This window comes from Atractosteus spatula, chromosome 7, assembly GCF_055471065.1.
Source record: "Atractosteus spatula isolate fAtrSpa1 chromosome 7, fAtrSpa1.hap1, whole genome shotgun sequence".
Taxonomy (NCBI): domain Eukaryota; kingdom Metazoa; phylum Chordata; class Actinopteri; order Semionotiformes; family Lepisosteidae; genus Atractosteus; species Atractosteus spatula.
This window is the reverse complement of record NC_142712.1, coordinates 26454253-26475592: the sequence shown is the minus strand read 5'-3', so window position 1 is coordinate 26475592 and position 21340 is coordinate 26454253. Positions and strand designations below refer to the sequence as shown.

The following is a 21340-nucleotide window of genomic DNA, read 5'->3' as shown; positions in this document are numbered from 1 at the left end:
GGCCTGTGGTACACAGTATTGTGCTGGAGAGTTATAGCAACAAACTTGGCAAAGACTTCAAAGAGCCATATTAATTATAGCCAGCAGTGGACCAAAATTAAATTACTGCTAAGATTTTAAGGTTGCTAACAATGATAGTTTATAACTCCGTAGGACGTCTCTAGATTCAGGGAGAATAAACGGACTTGTCTAATAAATCCAACTGCATTAAAGAGAGACCATATGAGCCCCATTCTGTGTTATATTCTGTTTTAGAATACATACAGGGCTACAACAACAAAAAGACATAACTGAATATCTTGGGTTGGTATTTTTTGTGCGCAATCCTCAAGAACTCCCTTATACCATATATATCAAATGGCAACTACCCAAACTGTAACAATTCAGCTCACACCTGAAGAAGGTTCCACGGCCGAAACGTTGTTTTCCCTTTCTTTTCTTTTCAGCATAGAATAAACCTGTTACCTGTTCCTTTGCAGCCTACGCATGCTGACGCAGCTACCTACTTGAACTTAGTAATATAAAGGTAAATGTTCTGAGCTTTGAAACCTTTATATCACTTATACATGTAGAGCTTCCTATAATCTACCATACCCTACATAATGTAAAAAGAAGGTCTTGATGGGTTGGAAAATCTGGCAAGACTGTCAAACAGAGACAGACAGATGACTGATGTAAATAGTGGAGATATTGATAAAAAGAGAATAAAAAGCATGTGGAGCTAAGTAATTCACAGTGAAGATTTTACTGAGATGAAATGTTCCTCTTCATCCAAAAAGTATCTACTTTGATTAGAGGAAGCATTACGATCTTTTTTTTAAGAAATTAGCTCAAAGCAAACGTCTGTAACACGTCATGTATGACTACACTGATGTACAGTATGACATACATGTCATGTATGACTACACTGAAACCCTGTAAAGTATATTGCATTTAACAAACCTTTATACAGTAAAATATGCCATTGTTTATCCTCTTTCCTCATGTTTTCCCTTTTCTATTATTATTACCAAAGAATTGCCAAATATTGATTTTGGTACATTACCAAACAATGCCTCTGTCAGTTTATACAATAGTTTATATTCCAGTTTTGAATTCACACCTTTCTTCACCCCTCTCCACTTTGCACTTCCTGAGTGGCCTCTCTGCCTCTCCCTCCCAGCTTTTGTTCTTCTGTGTTATTTAATCTTTGCTGTCTGCCTGTCTTTCTCACACCTGAAGAAGACTCCACAGCCAAAACGTTGTGTTTTCTCTTCTCTTTTTAGCATGGAATAAACCTATTACTTGTTCCTTTGCTGTTTATATAATATGTTGAATTACCCATCCATCCATTTTCTAACCACTTCATCCAACTCAGGGTCAATGGGGAGACAGAGCCTATTGCAGCAGGCTGGATACAACTTGGATGGGATGCCACTGAGTTATATGACTGCAAAATGCAACTATAGTTATATTTGTAATTTTAATCTTCAAGAATGTGACTTGTAAATACCTATAATACAGTCAAAGAGGAACAGCAATAATTTGATAATTTTGCCTGGATCAAATTCAATTCACAATATTTATACAAATTATTAGATTAATTATCATTTTGTTTAATTTATTGGAATACTAAATGTGTAAGTTGGTATTAAATCTACTATTTATATTTATGGCCAATCAATTTGGAATGTATTTATTGTTACAGTTCATGTTTACAGTTTCCACTTCTTAAACATGTTTGAGGCTCCCTTTAGCTATCCAGTTTCATAAATAATGTTTAATCACTTATAACCTAAAAATTGCTTACACTTTTATAGCGCTTTTCGGGAGCCATAGTGCACCACACATCAACTATCAGTGGGGAGGAGAACAGAGTAATGAAGCCAATTCATTGATGGGGATTATCAGGAGGCCATGATTGGAAAAGGTCAATGGGAAATTTGGAATGGTGCTTTATTATAGTATAGTGTTCCTTTCACTATACTGGGGAATTAGGACCCACACAGACAGCAGGGTGAGTGCCCTCTACTGGCCCTGCTAGCAGAACTTTCAGCAGCAACCTTAGTTTTTCCCAGGAAGTCTCCCATCCAGGTACTTATCAGGCTCACACCTGCTTAGCTGTTTAGTTGTTTAGAACAACTTGGTTAAGTAAGAACCTCAGCAGCAAAGAAAACAATCAGGTGTGTGGGTCCCAGGACCAGGGTTGGAAATCCCTGCTCTATAAGAGCGACAAATCCCTTATAGAATGGTGACCACAACTGACAGTCATGTTCTAAATGAGGTTTAAAACAGTGCACACTGTTACTTTAACATTACATTAATATATATTATTACTTAAGGGAAGCCTGGGCTGATCTACTCAGCCTGCTGCAACCGTGACCCTCGCCAGGAAAAGCAGAGTGAAAATGGATGGAAGAACATCTTTCAGATGGCCTTCTTTCTGCATTCCAGTGCTAAACAGATGTTCGCAATCGATATGAACTCAGAAGTCTTTCTCACATAATGAGTCTATTAGTTCAGTAACACCTATGGTATATTTAAAAGTATGTATTTACATGTATGTTTTGCTACGTGCAAAACATATCCACAGTACTGCAATAATCATGCTGTGTCTCTTTTAAAGGCAGAATTTTTTCTGAAGTTTCTGCCATTCTGCAAAGTATTGTTTCATCTATAATTTGAAATTCATCTAGCACTAACATTTACATGTTACTCAAGAACACTTAACGTCTTATATCATTTCTTATAATAATTTCTTATTTTCTCAAGTCTAAAGTGTATAGTATCATACAACAAGGTTTATTTCAGACATCTTGTTTTTAGATATGTAACAAAAGAAAATCTGAACTTGAAAAGTACAACATGATAGTGTGGAGCAAGTACTGAAAAATATACCCTATACATGGCAAGGCTCACAGGAAATATTTGTGCTACAGATTGTTTCTGGACAATGATCATAAAACTATACACATCATGGCCCAGAGCTAATATTAAAATGCAGCTGGCGTCTCTTTTCAATTGCTTGGAGACTTTGTTTTTAACCAGTTTAAAGAATTGAGACTCTTCTTTATCCTATCAACAACAATGAAAACAGCAAAAATGATGGGGTGTAATTCAATACAAAAATTAACTTTTGACCTTCATGACTCCCACATCAGTAGTTTGAACTCAACACATTGATTTATAAAGTCCCACTCTGATAAAACTATAGTTTATTCTTACCCCACAAGAAAAAATAAAGAACCCCATTACAGCACACAAAGGGACAATATTGTTACTTCACCTTAGATCTGATTCCATACATTGCACCACAAAGAGACAACTTTAGACAATTGGAGAGAATGTTCTATACTCGACTGTACTGTATAAACATTTCTGAAAACTTTAAAGGAATTTAAAGATTTAAAGGAACAATGATGCTGTTTCACACAGAAACAAATACATTTATAAGGTCTGACTGTCTACATCCTGCTCTGGCACATACAGTATATGCTTTTTATTAAGTCCTGTTGACCCATGTGAAAATGTGCAAAGCATTCCCACACAGCAAAACTCACTATTAGTAAAACAAACACAGGACCGTAATTCATGTGAAACAATGAAACATGATCCACAATGGGTTTGCAGCTGTCATAGACACTGATTAACGGTAGATAAACATAGAGGTAACCAAATGGGGTTCTCAAATGTGGCAATACAATGCCCATTAATTCCCATCGGCAATTACAGAGAGGACGACAGACTGGAAATACTGTACTTTCATCATCTAATAGCTGCAGATCAACACACATAATAAATCAACACAGAAATTTCAGATGCTTTTGTTTATCTTATCATTGAGGGCTCATACACTCACACTCTGTAACTGGCAGCTGAAACTCATTAAAATGCTCAGCAGAGAATCATGCACTATCTCTGCAGAGAAAGGATTACTTAATGCAATGGACTGTTTTTGTGTTTTTTTTTACAGTAATGTACAGTATTTACTGTTACTTGCTGTATACAAATAACATCAGATTGAGCTATGTGGAAAATAAACCAATGAGAGGAAAAATGGCAAATTATTGCTACATTTTGGAAACAAGGAAAAGGCAGAAGACAGGGGGCTTCGTATACACAACATTATTTCTCTTAGTAGTTCAGGTGGGTAGTTGCGTCAGCATGCGTAAGCTGCAAAGGAACAAGTAATAGGTTTATTCCATGCTGAAAAAAAGAAGAAAGAGAACACAACGTTTCGGCCGTGGAGCCTTCTTCAGGTGTGAGAGAGACAGGGCAGTAGGCAAAGGTAAAGTAGCGGGAGAACAAAGGTTGGGAGGGAGGAGGAGTGAGAGGCGGGAGCAGGGGACAGAAAGAGAGGCCAATCAAGAGGTGTGAAGTCAGAATGGGTGCAGAGACGTGTGAAATGAAACTTCCAATGAATGGAGAAAATTTAAAAGAACAGTAGTCTGTCGTTAAGGGAAGGGAGAATGTGTGATCCTAGCTGCAGAATAATTTTAGTTTCGGTGGTCTTTCTGATGTATGAGTTCGGAAAACCGTCTTTGAGAACACAGACGGAGAGATTAGAGTGGTCGTGGCCGTCAGAGGTGAAATGAGAAACAATGGGCTTGGAGAGATCTTTAATCTTCATAGCCCTGACGTGTTCTCTGAAGCGGTCTCCAAGTCTCCTTCCTGTTTCTCCAATGTAGATGGCTGGGCATTTACTGCAAGAGATACAGTAAATAAGGTTGCTGGAGGTACAAGATGCTGTATGGGTGATCCAGAATTGTCCTGAGGGGCCTTGAATGAGTGTGGTGGTGGCTGTGTACTTGCAGGTGATACAGCGAGCTCTGTTGCAAGGGAAAGTGCCTGGTGTGGATGGTTGTTGAGGGCGGTCAAGGGAGCTGTGAACAAGGAGGTTACGCAGATTAGGTGGTCGGCGATATGAGATGATAGGGTGATCAGAAAAGAGGGCCCCAATGGAGGGATCATCCTGTAGGATGGAAAAGTTGTGGTTAATGGTCCTGGGGATAGGAAGTGTGTTAGGGTGGTAAGGAAGCACCAAAGGAATGCGGTTGTTACGGCGGGAGTTCCTGATCGGGTTGATGGTCCGGGGGGTGTTTTTGGCTCGGGCAAGGGCCCTGTCAATCACACTGCTGGGTATCCTCTGTTGATGAAAAATGAGTACATTTCGAGGGCTTGGTTCTCGAAGTCGACGTCGTCGCTGCATAATCGTCGTAACCTAAGGAACTGTGAAAAAGGAAGAGAGTTTTTAGTGTGGTTGGGGTGAAATGAGCTGTACAGGAGGCAGCTGTGTGAATCCGTGGGTTTGTAATAAACTGAAGTGGACAGTTGGGGGTAGTTGATAGAGAAGTTGATGTCTAGAAACAGAAGAGTAGTGGAAGATATGTTAACCGTATATTTGAGAGACGGGTGGAAGTTGGTGAAATGATGAAGGAAGAACTCAAGCTGATCGTTGGAGCATGTGGCAGCACCGACGCAGTCATCAATATATCGTTTGTAGAGGTCAGGGACATAGCCAGTGTAGGAAGCGAAGAAGCGTTCTTCTACCCAGCCAACAAAAATGTTGGCATAGCTGGGTCCCATTCTGGTGCCCCTGGCAAAATTATCCATAATTTAAAGCATCAATTTTGTAAAGCTATTTTGCTATTTTGGATGGCACTGTACTTGAATTTCAATTTAAATGGAAGAACCTGGGGGTGATATTATGATTAAGACTTGACATTAAACTCACATATTGTAAAAACATTTCTTCCATCTCAGAAATGTCTACATACAATGATGTCTTAGTGTAGCTGAAAATCCATCTTCCTGTCCTGGATTCCTTGCACTGGCTTCCTATCAGGTTTGATGTTGACTTCAAAATCCTCATGCTCACCCATAAGACTCTACATGGCTTGGCACCTCAGTAAATGTCGATTTATTATATTCACACTCCCCACCTCACAAACTTAATTTGTCTGACTCTGGTCTCCTCTTTGTCCTCCAAGTTCATCTACAGTACATGGATGACAGGGCCTTCTCTTGCTATGCCCCGAGAGTTCTGAAATTCTATCAATGAGTCACCTCCCCTCAGTGCTTTTAAATCCAGATGCAAAATTTTCTTCCCAAAGGCCTTTAAATAATTGATGTCTCTGTCTTTGCACCTTCTACCACTCTCAAAACCTTGTTTTTATTGTATTGTATCTTTTCTTACTATAAAATGCTCTGAGAAGCCATTTATGAAGGTGTTATATAAAGCTTTATTATTATTGTTAATAATAATAAAAATAATAATAATAATACATATTATTTAGTCTTTGATTTTCCTAGCTGTCATGTGCTTTTATGTACTTACAGTATGTGATTTATGATAACTAGGACATTTACTTGTTTTAAGAATTCCTTGTATTTTGGAATCCTCACACTAAAAATGTTACCATTTCACTTTTGCGCATCCATAGTGTAGGGAGATTTAGTTCAGAGTAGAATCAGTTTTTATTTGGATGCAGGTTTTTCTGTTTTAGTTTAGGTGTTGCATAGTGTTTCAGATTTTAGGGATAGAATTCTGAAATTCTATGTCTGAAGGACATTCTAAAACATTTAGGAACATGTAAAGGTTTATTCCATGCTGAAAAGAGAAGATAAGAAACACAACGTTTCAGCTATGGAGCCTTCTGCAGGTGTAGATTCTAAAACATACAGATGCAGTCATTCAAAGTGCGCGGTACAAACCCGTACTGCGGGCAACTCACTACATCATACCGTGTCATAACACGCATTACCGCGTAAGTGATTGGCTGGCCAAAATGACCGGCAGGAGCACTCGTGGTGCGTTGGTCAGTCGTGGAAAGATTTAATCATTGAATGTCTTTACTGTGCATGTTTTAATCCACTTAGTATTAAATATTTATATGGAATTTCACAACTAAAGGGAAATTTTGGTAGCTGAGCATAAAAAGAAGAGGTGCATAACACATCTGAAGGTCATAAACGATATTAATTTAGGAACATAAACATATTACTGTATGTAAACTGTACTGTATATGGCTGGTCTTGGTAGTTTAAAGAAAAAATACACACCAGTCTTCCATTTCTCCCTAAACATTTTAAGCATCAAAGTTTTATAAAACGATCCCCAAATATGCGATTGCTGTGTAGAATGAATTTTTAATTTTAAAAATTGATTTAACACGAACATTAAGCTGTTTACGTTCCTCCGCCTGAGAATATAGTCCCTCGTTGCTACGCAACGCAGAAACACAGCCACAAGTAACTAGCAAAGAGAGGACATTAGCTAGCCAATATGATAAAGGAATAAATGACTTTTTTTGTTTATTTCTTTATCACATTTATTTGAACATTTCCATCGATTGTACAAGCAATTGGAAACTGTGCAATCCCTCGTTTGTCAGGCATTTTCTTTTACTATAACAGACATAAAACTCCTTTGCTTTTAACAGAGCGTTTAATAATTTCTAAGAATGAAAATGATTTACGTAAACTACGCAACACTTATCATTCAACGAGAGCTCAAAATATCACAAGGATCCTCAAGAGCCAACAAAGACAGCAGAAAAAGATGTAAACTATATCAGATACATGAGAATCCAAGCCTTTTTATCTACGCTTTCTTATCTACGCTAAGAAGTAGTCTTTAAAATTTCTTTATCACACAAAATTCTGGGGTGTGGGTATACCAGAGAATATGGCACTGCTTCAGAATGGTGTCAGCCAATCACCATTCTGAAGCCATACATTTTTTTTCTTCTGATTGGGGAAAAAAAGACCTGTTGATCTGTTCTACATACCAGGAAGACAACAGGATAAGATTTTTTCTATTCGAAATGTGTATTTTAAACGTTTAATTATGAAGTAAAGACCTTACAGCATGCACAGATTTCTAAGCTGATAAGGAAGAAGAAAATCACCCGTTTTTCGTGCACAAAAAGTGGTTATTAACTATCGAAACCTATTTTTATCACTTTTAAATTCATGCAATTTCTAAGTTAAGCAGGAACACATCATTACATCTCATTTTTTATTTTTTTTAAATTAAAAAAATTGATTGCCCAGCCTAATTGGGCGTTTATAATATTGTGGCATTATTATATAGGACGGACACAATGACTCAGGTACTCGTTGAATGAAAAATGGTGCTTTATTTAAGATATAATGATGTGTTCCTGCTTAGACATTGCACGACTTTAGAAGCTATAAAAACAGGTTTCGATAGTTAATAACCACTTTTCATGCGCGAAACCCGGGTGATTTTCTTCCTCCTTTTTAAGCCTTACTCCTTCTTGGCTATCCCAAGAAAAATAAATCTAAACGGGGAGAAAGCTATGCTGAAAGTTTATTAAGATACTTAGAAGACAAAGATAACGATTTATGTTGAATTTGTCAGATTGTGAATCAATAAAGACATTTAATTAAACACGCGTTTGCGATTTTAATCAAAATGGGGGTAACGGGGACTTACAGTGCATTGGCATAGATGGGAAAGCCAGAGCTGACCGCTACGCCGCCCTCGTGTTTCGAAATCTTGCAATAATAACTCTAATAATTAATAACCCTAATTAATCGAATTCCAGGTGTGAGTTCATAAAGCCTGAATTACGTACTATGCCTACATCTGCAAAACACCTGATCATCTACTCTAAAGATTTCAGTGCTTTGTGTATATTCTAATTGCAGTGGGGACAGGTACCGGGGTAAAGTTCAAAACCGATTTTGGCACGGCTGTAGCATTTTCACGAAACCTCCTGGAGTTGTGAGAACACTTTCTTTGTGAATAAAGTACATTGTGAATGTTTTCACAGCCTTCACTTTGTCGTTTTTATGCCATTTTTTTGACCACGCATGAATATTCTTATGTCCATATCTTCGCAAGGGAATCAGTGTGAATTTTAATACTAATTTAAATGACCGCGAGCACTTTTCATCCCCTCTACTCTTCTCAGAGTAGAATAGGCTAACCTTCAGTGGATATTTTGGGTTTTGCTCATTCACATATCTCCCCTTTTTATAAAACAACATGGTTGAAAACTGTTCCAGAGCCACTGTTGTTTCATCAGTGAAAAGTACATCATGAAATGCTTCTCCCTGTTCAATCCATTGGAAAAAAGAAAAAGAGCATAATGCGTCTGATGGTCATAAACGATATTAATTTAGGAACAGCATCAGAGATTTTTTTAACTGCACTGCATCGGAGAGAATACCATAGCGCGTTTTTTTTTTACTCCCTGGCGGAAACGGGCTTCCATAAGAATCAGTATAGCTTCTGGGAAATACATTTTTCCTGCATTAAAGTGTAACTCGTTCAGAGCGCCCTACATTACAAACTCCAAGTGTTTCATTTTGAGCTGAAGACCCTCACACCTGAAGAATCGCAGCAGAAACGTAGCAGGCTGACGTGGTTACCCACCAGAGTATAAATGCATTGCGGTAAATGTTTATATCATTATATCTAATTTTTTTTTTCTTTTTTAAGCCGTATTCTTGACCACCCTCGAATATTCTTTTGTTCATATCTTTGGAAGGGAAACACAGAAAGCCTTCAAACCAAATGCATTTTAAAGACCACGACTTGTGAAAATGTTCACAGTTTGCACATAAAACCATCAGTGAGCTAATTTTCTTTTTTTAAACCTCCAGTTTTTCACCGATGTGTAATTACGTAGTCACTGGAATCTGAGGTGATTACTGTGTACACATGTTCACAACGCGAGAAATACTGCTCAATATGGCTTCGTGTGAAAAACCTGTATATCACCATAGGAAGCATAACAGCGTAGTCTCCAATTACCCAGACTGTAAGCATAGGAATAAAGCTTTGTTTGATTTCTGAAACCTTTTCTTTATGTCCTGTTTTCATTCAGGTAAGTGTCAACTATATACACAATATTGCTGACAGCAGTATATTCCTATACTTTACTCTTAAAAACAGCACCCATGGTGTTCAAACCGATTTTTTTTACACCGAAGACTGACACAGCTTCGCGTTGTGAATCTGTTTTTCTAAGAAAACATGTGTCCGTGGGGGAAGGTGGAGTGTCTTTCGCTGGAAGACTCGTCCTATTCTACTTTGAAAATACCTGTGAAACAAGTTTGTTTGCAAACAATGTAGACAGAAGTTCGGCACAGCCAGCACACCGGGGTGGGGAGGGAGAGAGAGATGCAAAAACCGTGCAGCGCCCGGCAATACACAATATTAATGTAGGGCTTTTGGGCACATGTGGATTTGCACCCTACATAATGCGGTACCACTGTATACATACAGTACAAACATGTTGTGATATTTAGAAATATAAAAAATGTCAATATAATGCCAATAATATTTGCTATTTTAGTTTTTCAAAGAAATGTTTATTTGTTAAAAGAAAACTCATGGCGACAGCTGGGTTTGAACACTCGACCTCAGGGTTATAAATCAGTCACTTAAGCTGTCACGCCCCCAAGGCAAGTCATGTGACAGCCACACACATAGCAATGGAAAGTCTCATACTACTGTTTGTGTAACAGTACATGGATATAGTTATACCATAATTAATTTATTTAAATACGCGAATCCATATTATATTTCCTAATGCTTTAATGCTTAAAATGTTTAGGGAGAAATGGAATACTGGTATGTATTTTTTCTTTAAACTACCAAGACCAGCCATATACAGTACAGTTTACATACAGTAATATGTTTATGTTCCTAAATTAATATCTTTTATGAACACGTGAAAAGCATGGTGAATCAGAGATATGAAACGAATGCGTGATCGGATCAACGAAATGCTGTGGTGTTACTTTTTGTCAATGAAAAAATAAAGTATTTTTGTTTACAAAGACGGTTACAAAGAATGTGGACCAGGGTAATACTTTGAGTTTACAGCTTGTCCAAGGTCATTCATTATTAATACTATTAGTAATATATTCGGTAAATACTTTGATGCATAAGATATTTCTGCATAATTAAAATATTTATGATAAAGGTGGTAGGTTGTGATCTTTTGTCCAACTGAGCAATCTTGCTTTCATAAAATATACCAACTTTTTAATGTATAATGATTAACATGCTGTATTACACAGTTTAAATTTAAAAATCTAAAGAGTATACAACTTAAATTCTTAATTGAATAAAGATTGTCCCTAAGTAGTGATCGGGATTAAAAAACGTGTGTTTTCTGGTGACAGCTCAAATGCTGTACATGAGAGGTTAAGCTTTATTAGCTCCACCTGGCGGTGATTCCAGATACTATTATCTTACTGCGGTATTATGTGATATGACGCATTATGACGCGTTGATTTGCGACAAGCCCACCGCGTTTTACCGCGGCATACCCCGCTCGTTTTGAATGGTTGCAACTGTTTAATGTAACATAATATTGTATGTGTTGTATAGCTATTGTTAATAAATATTTGTTTTGTCCACATTTTGATTTATTACTTGTGATGTAAAAGGTAGCCATCACTTAAGGGAGTGATTCAAGCAGACCCATCATAAAAGACACACCGAGTGAGAAGCTAATTATAATATAGCCTGTGGGCAATTTTTTTGCTCATACTTGTTTTTTAACTCCCCTGAGTATAGTACTCAAAGACATGAGGAGAAATAATTTATTTCTCCAAATCTGGACTGTTTTGTTTTATTAAAATAGATGTTTTTTGGGAAATAATAATAATACAAACAAAACAGCTTATGGATGGAGTTGAGAAAACTGTTGGAAAGTAAAGAACTAGAAAAGATAAAGTTACTATACAACAATTAGGTGTTGGTAAATTCATATTCTAAACTAAGGCAGAGGCAGTAAGTTGCATTAAACTCTTATCAAGATAAAGATTAGGAGGTGAACAGACTAGAGAAATTCGGTGTGTTTCTTTTACTTACAGTATGTTATGAATAGGAGGGAAATGGGCTGATCTGTGAAGATTTGTCAATGCATAGAGTAGTGTGACACAGCATAGGAGCTGATCCATTAGATTTGCATTAGTAGAAAGCATATTAGCTTCCTCAGGTCTTAATGCCCCAGGTCCTGACTTCCAAATCTTCATCTGTTTCTCCCAGGTCTAATTTCCCAGTTCTGATTTTTGGTTTTCCCTTTTTATTAGCCTCACGCAAAAACATTCCAAAGTCTCATCTGACAGGCTTCTGGTCAGCCAATTTGAATCTGAGATTTGCACGTCTATCCTTCAGGAATTTAGGAGAACCATGACAAAATGTCCTTTATTTGTCTAAAACATATGTTTGTGATATTTGGATTTCTGAACTTCCCTTGTTTTGCCAATTCATTTAAAATGAAACAAGCATAGCCCAATTCTTTTTTTCCCTTTTGTAATAGAATGAAGTATGTGATGTGGATACACATTCAGTACTTCATACAGTCTTTTCCCAATAAACAATTAATCATATTTGAAGCAATAAGGATGGGGGAACAGCTAAATGGGTCCATTGCAATGCCGTCCAATCCATACTCTGCTGGCTCTTGTTACGATCCCTGCCTCCCGGCAACGGAAGAGGCAGAAGAAGGCGTAGCCTTACTCCATCAGTTTACCTATCAGTTTTCTTATTCACCACCACACCCCCGTCTCATCCTGTACTTAAACACCTGTCTTTTCCTACCTCCTCGCTCAGTTTTGGTTTTCCTTTCGAGCTTCCTAGTTGCGCTACTCCTTCTTCTGCTTTGTGTCGTTCTTGGTTTTCGGATTACGGTTTTTCCCCCTTTGACGACGGTTTTTCGGATCACGGCTTGGCTTCGGTACTCACGCTCTGTTTTGGATCTCTGGCTTCCCCTGGACTCTCGGATTGCTCTATTGTCTATGGTTTCAGATCACGCTTTGTCTTCAGTAACTCGTTCCCTATTTGGATCTCTGGCTTCCCCTGGACTCTCGGCTCGTTTCTTCGACTACGGCTTTCTTTGGATCATGGCTAGGCTTTATCAGCTCCTGCAAGTGGGTTCATTCACTGGTTTCGGTTTCTCTTACCGAATCCTTAACAGCTCTCTGCAAAATGTGCATGGGCTTACTTATTCATAGTGACACATTACAATTTGTACCTCATGTGAACACTGTTTTAACCTTAAGAACATGCATGGGTAACTTTAAACAAGAACGAGGGTGCCCTTAAATTGATTCTACAGCTTAAAACTGAAAGTCAGAAATCAATAATGTAGGTATTGTATGACAAGTTTTCTCTCATGTAATGATCTAATAAGGAATGTGAGAATGTAATCACGTAATCAAAATTGCAATCATAATTGTATAATTACAAGAGAATTTGATATGTCATACTTACAAGATAATCAGCTATCTCATAATTACAAGATAGTACATTCTTGCATACGGTGTGTGATCGTCATTATGAATCACTATGAGTAAACCCCAGGGGAAATTAAGTCCATATACATTTTGCAGTATTATACATTGTCAGGAACACTAAACCCACAGTTCCAGAAAAGCTATCGGTAGCAGTTTGTAGAGTTTGTTATTGCACAATGCAAAACGTTGTTCATACACTCAAATGATCATGGCTGTCTTGTCATTAAAAGATCATCTGCTATCTTGTAATCACAAATAATTTACTATCTTGTAAATAACTTAATTTGTTTTCCTTGATTGCAGCGATGTGCTTCTGTACAGAATAGTGGACTTATACAGTCTGATCAGTTGTGTCAATGTACTGTATTACTTGTCTGTATTTGGACTAACTGTCATGTCTGTGAAGTGTTTTATTACCTTTTATGTCTACGAGCAGTGCTGGCAACTTCATTTTCCCCAAGTTCCATGCATATTAAAAGGTAGATATAGTCTTGCATCTTATCAGTGCTGAAGCTAGCCAAGGAATTACTGTCCTGCTTTTTCAGCTGGCAGGGAAGTATCTAGTCTTCACTTAGAGAAACATCCACAGCTATGACTCATCAGATCATTTCCTTCAACTGTAATCCTTAGCAAGTTAGAAGCTTCGCACCTCGACGAAGCATCTCATCCAATATCAACAAGCTGTAATGCCACCTACAGTTCATTCAGCGATTAATTCCTTATGTCTGTAGTCTGTTAAAAATGTTCCTCACATAGAAAACCTGTTTTTCAGCATGCCTGGCATGGACAGCATTACACACCAGAACTGGGTCAAGAACCAAAAGAGCACCCATGCCCTTTATCATGTGTCTAAAATTATATCTAATGCTTGGGTATATTTCCTGACCCAACTCTATATGCTGTAACAGTAGACTGGTATAAGCGGGCACCCCAGCTTTACTGCAATGAAAGCTTTGTTTTCATTTACTTGAAGTTGGACATGCAAGTTGAGGTCCAGAAAATAAAATTCCATTATTAATCTGTGTTTCAGTGCTCCTACAGGAAGGCAATGACACCTGTAATGGACTAGTGTGGTTCAAGATCCAGAATATATGGTACACAGTATGTGCAGAGAATTGGTCTGGGGAAGTCTCTCAATCTGTGTGTCAGTACCTGGGCTTTGGGTAAGGTACCCCCATATTGTTTATGTATTATAAAAATGGACAAGTACAATTCTAAACATCAAATATCTATTTTCAAATCATACATTATTTTCCTGATTGTTAACATTGTCTGTGTAGTAGGTGAAATTTAATATGTATGGAATTTTTTTCTTTTATTTTCCATGTATCTTAGATATCTTAAATATTATGATTCTATTTTATGCAATATAGAAGAGGAAAGTGTGAATCATTTCTTAACATGTTTGTACTCCACTTCCTCACTTGTGGTCCTGGTAGTCACAACATTACATATCACACTGCAGTAAACATACACTATGGGTGCACAGTTATACACTTATCCACGTATTGACACTCTCTCATCTGAGCTGAGCTACTTCACCAAATCTTTACCTCTAAATTAGATTGGATACATTTCTTCCAGGCACATTTCTAAAAGATGTAATTGTTAAAACTGTTTTAGAAAACAAAATTAATTAATATTAGTTGTTTTAAATTTAATTGTTCTTCTTTCTGTGACTATTATAAAGTAGACAATAGATTTTCTTTAAGAATATTTATATTTCCAATAACTCTGGGGCATGTCCAAACCGGGTCTGACTTGTCCCCTGGCAACAGCAACATACCCACAAGTTCCCATCCAGTCACTCAAACTAAATCAGGACGCTGTTCGATTAAGCCAACCCTTTTCCAATCAGCCTCCTGATCTAGATGTCAATGTCACTAATTAGAAGCCCTATTTAGCTTCTTGGAACTACCGTATCATTGCTCCGTCATTAGAGCCTTAATCTCTGTGCGAACTTCCGCATCTCTCTAAATGAAAGTTTTTCTTTTGCTTCTGTGCTTGCCTGTGCTGCAGTTTTTTAATTTTTTATTATTAGTCTGGATCATTTTTTTCTTCTCTCCCTTTTTTGTTTCCTATTTTTCTTCCTTGTCCTTTATATTTTATGTTTTCCTTTTTTTTTTGCTTTTGTGATCCTTTCTTTCCGGTTTGGTTCGCAAGCTTCTCCCCTTTATTTTTTACCTGTTTTTAACAAACTGACCAGTTTCCACCCTGCATCATTTCTTAATGATTTTCCTGATCCTGACACCTAGCACTGTTTCCTTATCATCTTTATCTGCACACTGAAAACTGCACCTGGGCTTCGACCAACTATCACGCTGCTGCACATAACACCAACTGCAGCATAACACTTAGTAGTCTTTTGCTAAAAAATGCTTAGAAAAGGGAAAACTGAAAGCAATAATGAAATTAAAGGAATAATTGCTTTTTGCACTTTAATTAATATAATATATTTATTACTTTTCAGAGGAGGCGATGACAAAACTGTTTCCATTACTAACAGAAATGATTCCTTCATAACTCTGAGCAAGACAGTAAATGGCAGTTTAGAGCTTATACCCAGGTAAAGTATCAATACAAAGACAAAATAATCTGATGTTCTTATTATACTAATGCAGCTCGTAATACAGCATTAGGTACTGGTGGAGTCAAAGTGCTGCAGCTGCTGGAATAGACAGATCTGGGTACAAGTGATGTCACAGTGGTGCAGCCCACGATATTCAAATGATTACTGTAAATATACTGTAAGGTACAAGGTACTGTAAATACTGCACTAATCCACCTATATTACTTTAGTTCTCATTAAGACCTAAAAGTTGGCCTTAGTAAAAGTAAAATTCTAAGTAGGGTCCAGTCAGTCTGGACCAATAGCACTAATAAATGGGAGGTAACATGTGCCAGTTTTTAGCCTAACTGATTTAGAACAGAGAACAAAATGGAAATGGAACCAAGATGGACGACAAAAAACATTAACATATTAATAGACAAGAGAACACAGGCCAACAAAACATAGCAAGTAAAACTTAGGTATCTGGATATTTAATGATCCTAAAGTCCTAAAGCTAGATGATGCCACAAACTTTCAAAACATACAAAAGTGTGAGAATTACTGGTAAATTAGCAACTTATTTTTAGCTACTACTTTTACCAGTAATTACTAGTTAATCACTGCATAATTTTTTTTTGCTGACGCAGCTACCCACCTGAATAATTATTATTTGTATCTTATATTAATATATATTAAGGTACCTGACAATGAAATGGATGAAAGTCCAACAAAAGGGAAGGGAAAAGTGATAAGATTATTTTACACAGGAAACTAGTAGTAAATAGATTTTGAAAAGTATAGTTTATCAGGTGTGTTGTTTTCCAAAAAAATATAACGTCAAACTAACAGGCACTGAATACAAAATTGCTTACAAACATACATCCAGTAAAATGAACTCAGCAGAAGACAAGCTAACAGCAATTTGACGTATACCACTAAACATGATGAATAATGAGACCACGCGTACTTCTTAAACTTGCCGTGTGTTAAAGAGCCTTCTTTTACTCTCACATCCAAAATATTACTAAGAATAAACAGTATTTTGGGAAAAGCTATAGAACTCATTTATTTTCACTGCATGTGATTGGTTATACTTATGTATTATGTGTATCCAAGTTACACAGTTGCATTGTACAGCTTAAAACTAGTTGCTAGAAGATAATTTATATCTGCATTGTTTTCTTAATGTAAGAATGTCTAATGATTTTGAAAATACCATACAGTAGGATCTTAAGATGAAATTAATAAACATTATATTAATGTGTGTGTTCTGCTTAATCTTTTATTTGTCTTTTTTCTAGTGATAAATGCACCAATGAGAAAGTGATATATCTGCAATGTGAAAAAAAATGTAAGACATATACAGTAATCTGTGATTAGTAAAACATTTTGACCATGTTTTTGAATAACATCATAAATACAATTGATAGAATGTTTAATTAATAGAAAACAATTAATTATGTGATTATCACTGGAACACCACAACACTTGGGTCTTACAGATTCCTACCAGACATGCTGCCTAAGTTAATTGTTATCTAAATTGTCTCTGTGTGCTTGTGTTTGCAGTGAAAACACCTTGTGTCTTGTTTTTACCTGGATCATTCTCAATGTGACCCTCTAAAAGTTAAATTCTATAATTGGAAAAACATTATCCCTACGGGGGTCAGCATTGACCAGGATTCAAAACCCGGTGCCTTCAATTGACAGCCCAAATGCTTCCACAAGCCATGTTAATCATTCACTGTGCCAGCTGGCAGTTTTACGAAGTAGTGCAGTCCTGCAACAGAATATTTTTAAAAAGTGTGGTATGTACACTGCATTCTGCTGCATTATTTGTCATGTATTCTGAATGGCTGGATCTGTACAAAAACATAAATATGCACACACTCACACCAGAACAAAGTTTCCCAGAAGCCACTTAACCTACCAGTATTTTTTTGGACTTTAGAAGGAAACCAGAGCACCCAGAGGTAACCCACACAACCAAAGAGAAAACACCATGCAGTTAAAACCTTTTACTGCCGAAGACCCTTTTAGCCAGTGTTTTCCTCCCCAGCAGAACATAGCAGGAGCCTGGTTCAGGTCTTAAATTGAAGCTAACCCCCTTGGCTTTGAGTGTGTCAAATATATTTTATTTCTTAATGTGTCCACTCAGCAGACAAACATATAAAAAAAAACCAAAAAGCAGCAGGCGGAAATTTTGTTTTGGTCTTTAGAGGTCAGAATTTTCATTTCTAGGCCTGTCAGGTAGCTATAAATAATTTTTAAACCTTGTCCTAGGTGTCTACTAGCTGGGATAAAAATCTGGGACAAATAGATCAATTTGAAAAAAGTCTACATAATGTTTTGTGAAGACTGGACCTGGAATGAAATTTCTCGCATATAATAAATAAATCATAAAAAAATATTAAAAACATATTTTGTAAAAAAATAAAAACCATTGCAATTGCTATACAAACATTTAGACACTGCTAGAGAGCCTTTTTCTTCTGTTAGGCATTGAAAAATAAAACCTCAGAGTTGCCTTCTGGTGTGAAAAAAAGGAGCACTGATAAGAAACTGATAAAAAACTGATTGATTACCCCTTCTGAGTCAATGATTGACAGATTGAAGGCAGGCGGAATGCAGCCTGAGGCTTCTAGAGGAAGTCTCACCCCCTAAGGGCTCTGAATGGCTGAAAATACAATGAATGACAGCATTTTTTACCAATCATATCACCTTATATCTGGCTGTACTGCTTCAAAATCTATTCCAAAGTCAATAACGTTCAGTTTCCTCCAGGTCTGGAGGTGGGTTAGTCTAGCTTTTAGTGGATATATATCATGCTTCAGAATAAGGTAATAAACATGGGATTTTTTTTTTGTTGGTTTTTGCTTTTGCGGTCTTGTTTTGCTGGCTTAATGATTACCTTATTGATGCACTTTGGAAGTGCATCATCAGATAAAAAGTGACTTTGTGATTGATTGTCTTGTTTTTTTCTTTAAAAAACACGTTTTTTTTAAAGCTCTAGTTGTCTTTTTTGATTGATAAAAGGTTTTGTGGTTTTGTTGGTAAAAAAACAATTAAATTTGATGCAGGAATCAAAAGTAAATATTGATTTACACCATGGTCACTTGCAACTACGTCACGCACAGGCTAGGTTTGATTAAATTTATGTTTTTTGGGGGGGGGTTCTGAAAACGGTTTTGTGAAGCTCTAGTTGAACCTTTTTTGATTGATAAAATGAAGTGAGATGCTCTTAGACCGTTGCCTCTTGCATCCATGTTTGAATCAAGAATATCTAGTACTTGGTTGCATTTTTAGAAATGAATAGTTTCTTAGTTTGAATAAACCGGATCCCAGGTGCAAGTGACTTCATAACATGAGAAGGCATTATGCTATATTTTTTATGCATTAATTGAAGCCTTCTGAAGTCTCACAAAAACATAAAAATGTAACATAATATCGTGTGGCATGATGAGCAACTGATCCTTTTAATTTTAAAGAAAATCAAAAACAGGAAAAAATGACATTCGTGCCTAAATTAGACATGGCATGGTTTTAAAACCCATACAAAATGACCGGGGTAAAGTTATCTTGAAGTTATCTTGGCACGCCTGTAGCGTTTTCACTAAACCTCCTAGGGTTACGAAAACACTTGCTTTGTGTACAAAGTACATTGTGACTGTTTTCACAGCCTTCACTATTTCATTTTTAAGCCATTTTTTTACCACATACGAATATTCTTTCATCTATATCTTCGCAATGGAAAGACAGAACGCCTTCAAACCAAATGCATTTTAAAGACCACTACTTGTGAAATTTTTCACACCTTCTACATCAAACTATCAGTGAGTTAATTATCAACGGTGAGTTAAGTTTTTCAATGATGCGTAATTACGCACTAACTGGAACCCGGGGGACTGCTGTGTACACATGTTCACAACGCGAGCAATACTGCTCAATACGGCTTCGTGCGAAAAACCTGTATATCACCATAGGAAGCAGAACAGCGCAGTCTCCAATTATCCAGACTGGAAGCACAGGAATAAAGCTTTTTGATTACTTAAACCCTTTCTTTATGTCCTGTTTTCATTCAGGTAAGGGTCAACTATATACACAATACTGCTGACAGCAGGAAGATTCAAATATTCTTTACTCAGCAGCTTATTAAAAACAGCTCCCATGATGTTCAAACCGATTTTTTTACACAGAAGACTGACACAGCTTTGCGTTCTGAATCTCTTTTTCTTGTGTGTTTTACACACTAAGCAGGTCCTCTGACCTTTCAAAGTCTATTCACGAGTCAATAGCTTTTCAAGCACAACATTCACAATGCTGCAACCAAGTGTTTTACACACAAGACAGCCCCCTCACCTCACACAACCTTGCTTTAGTTGTTTTTTTTTACTGTAATCAAGTGTTGTGCACAATAGGCAGGCCTTCTGACCTTTCACAGTCATGCTTTGTTGTGTGAAACTTTAATTCTCTTTTTAGGATTTTTTTAACATGGCAGCTTTCTCCAAGATGGGTGGGGTGCTCTTCAATAGCTTTTTCATCTATACACACAAACGGATGTAACCAAGACACTCAGAACCAACAGAATCAACCTGAACTCACAGAAAAACAAGAATGCCCCCTAGACACACCCCCTCCTGGACCACTCTGGTATCAACACCCCCAAACCAGAACTGAAAAGGGGTTAGAACAGGGAGCAGGTGCGGGTGATGAGTGAAAAACAAGGGAGGGCTGGAGTGTCCTTAAGAGGAGGGGTCTACGAATGTGACACCCAGGCCCAGAATGTTACACATACTGACAGAGAGTGATCTCATTATGTGTGTTTGGATTTTAACAACTATTATTATTGGTTGCTAGATCCAGAACAAATCTATGTCAGACATTTTTATCTTCAGCCAAAAAATACAAACCTGTGTGTTGTAAAAAACTGTTGGTTCAGCTTGTGGGCCTGGTGCAGATCAAGCTCATGAGGTGCCATATGTCCCCCAGCTCTGAGCCCATTGAGCCTGCTGGTGTGACCAGAGCTGCAGGATAGCCATGCTGGTGGGGGTCAGTTCAGTTTTTCTGATGGAGTGAACTCGATTCTGAGTCTTGTTAGCTGGTTTGAATTGGTTTGGGGGTGTTGATACCAGAGTGGTCCAGGAGGGGGGTGTAGGTGTCTCGGGGGCATTCTTGTTTTTCTATAAGTTCAGGTTGATTCTGTTGGTTCTGAGTGTCTTGGTTACATCCGTTTGTGTGTATAGATGAAAAAGCTATTAAAGAGCACCCTCCCACCCACCACCTATCTCGGTGGAATTTGCCATGTTAAAAAAATCCTAAAAGGAGAATTAAAGTTTCACACAACAAAGCATGACTGTGAAAGGTCAGGCCTGCCTTGTGTGCACAACACTTGATTATAGTCAAAAAATCATAACAAAAAAGGAAAAGTTTCACAACCCAAAGCAAGAATGTATGAGGTGAGGGCTGCTGTCTGGTGTATAAAACACTTGGTTGAAGCATTGTGAATGTTGTGCTTGAAAAGCTA

The 21340-nt window shown here is 37.3% G+C and overlaps 1 protein-coding gene across 4 annotated transcripts in view; it reads left to right on the top strand.

Moving 5' to 3' along the window:
• The window catches only part of tmprss15 (transmembrane serine protease 15), a 255332-nt gene that overhangs the window by 189886 nt on the left and 44106 nt on the right, over positions 1 to 21340 (top strand). For all 4 annotated transcript variants that reach the window (XM_088922408.1, XM_088922411.1, XM_088922410.1 and 1 more), the window contains 3 exons: positions 14297 to 14429; positions 15737 to 15832; positions 17119 to 17168. In XM_088922408.1, the coding sequence (XP_088778534.1) occupies positions 14297 to 14429; positions 15737 to 15832; positions 17119 to 17168 (279 nt within the window). The remainder of the gene's footprint in view (positions 1 to 14296; positions 14430 to 15736; positions 15833 to 17118; positions 17169 to 21340) is intronic.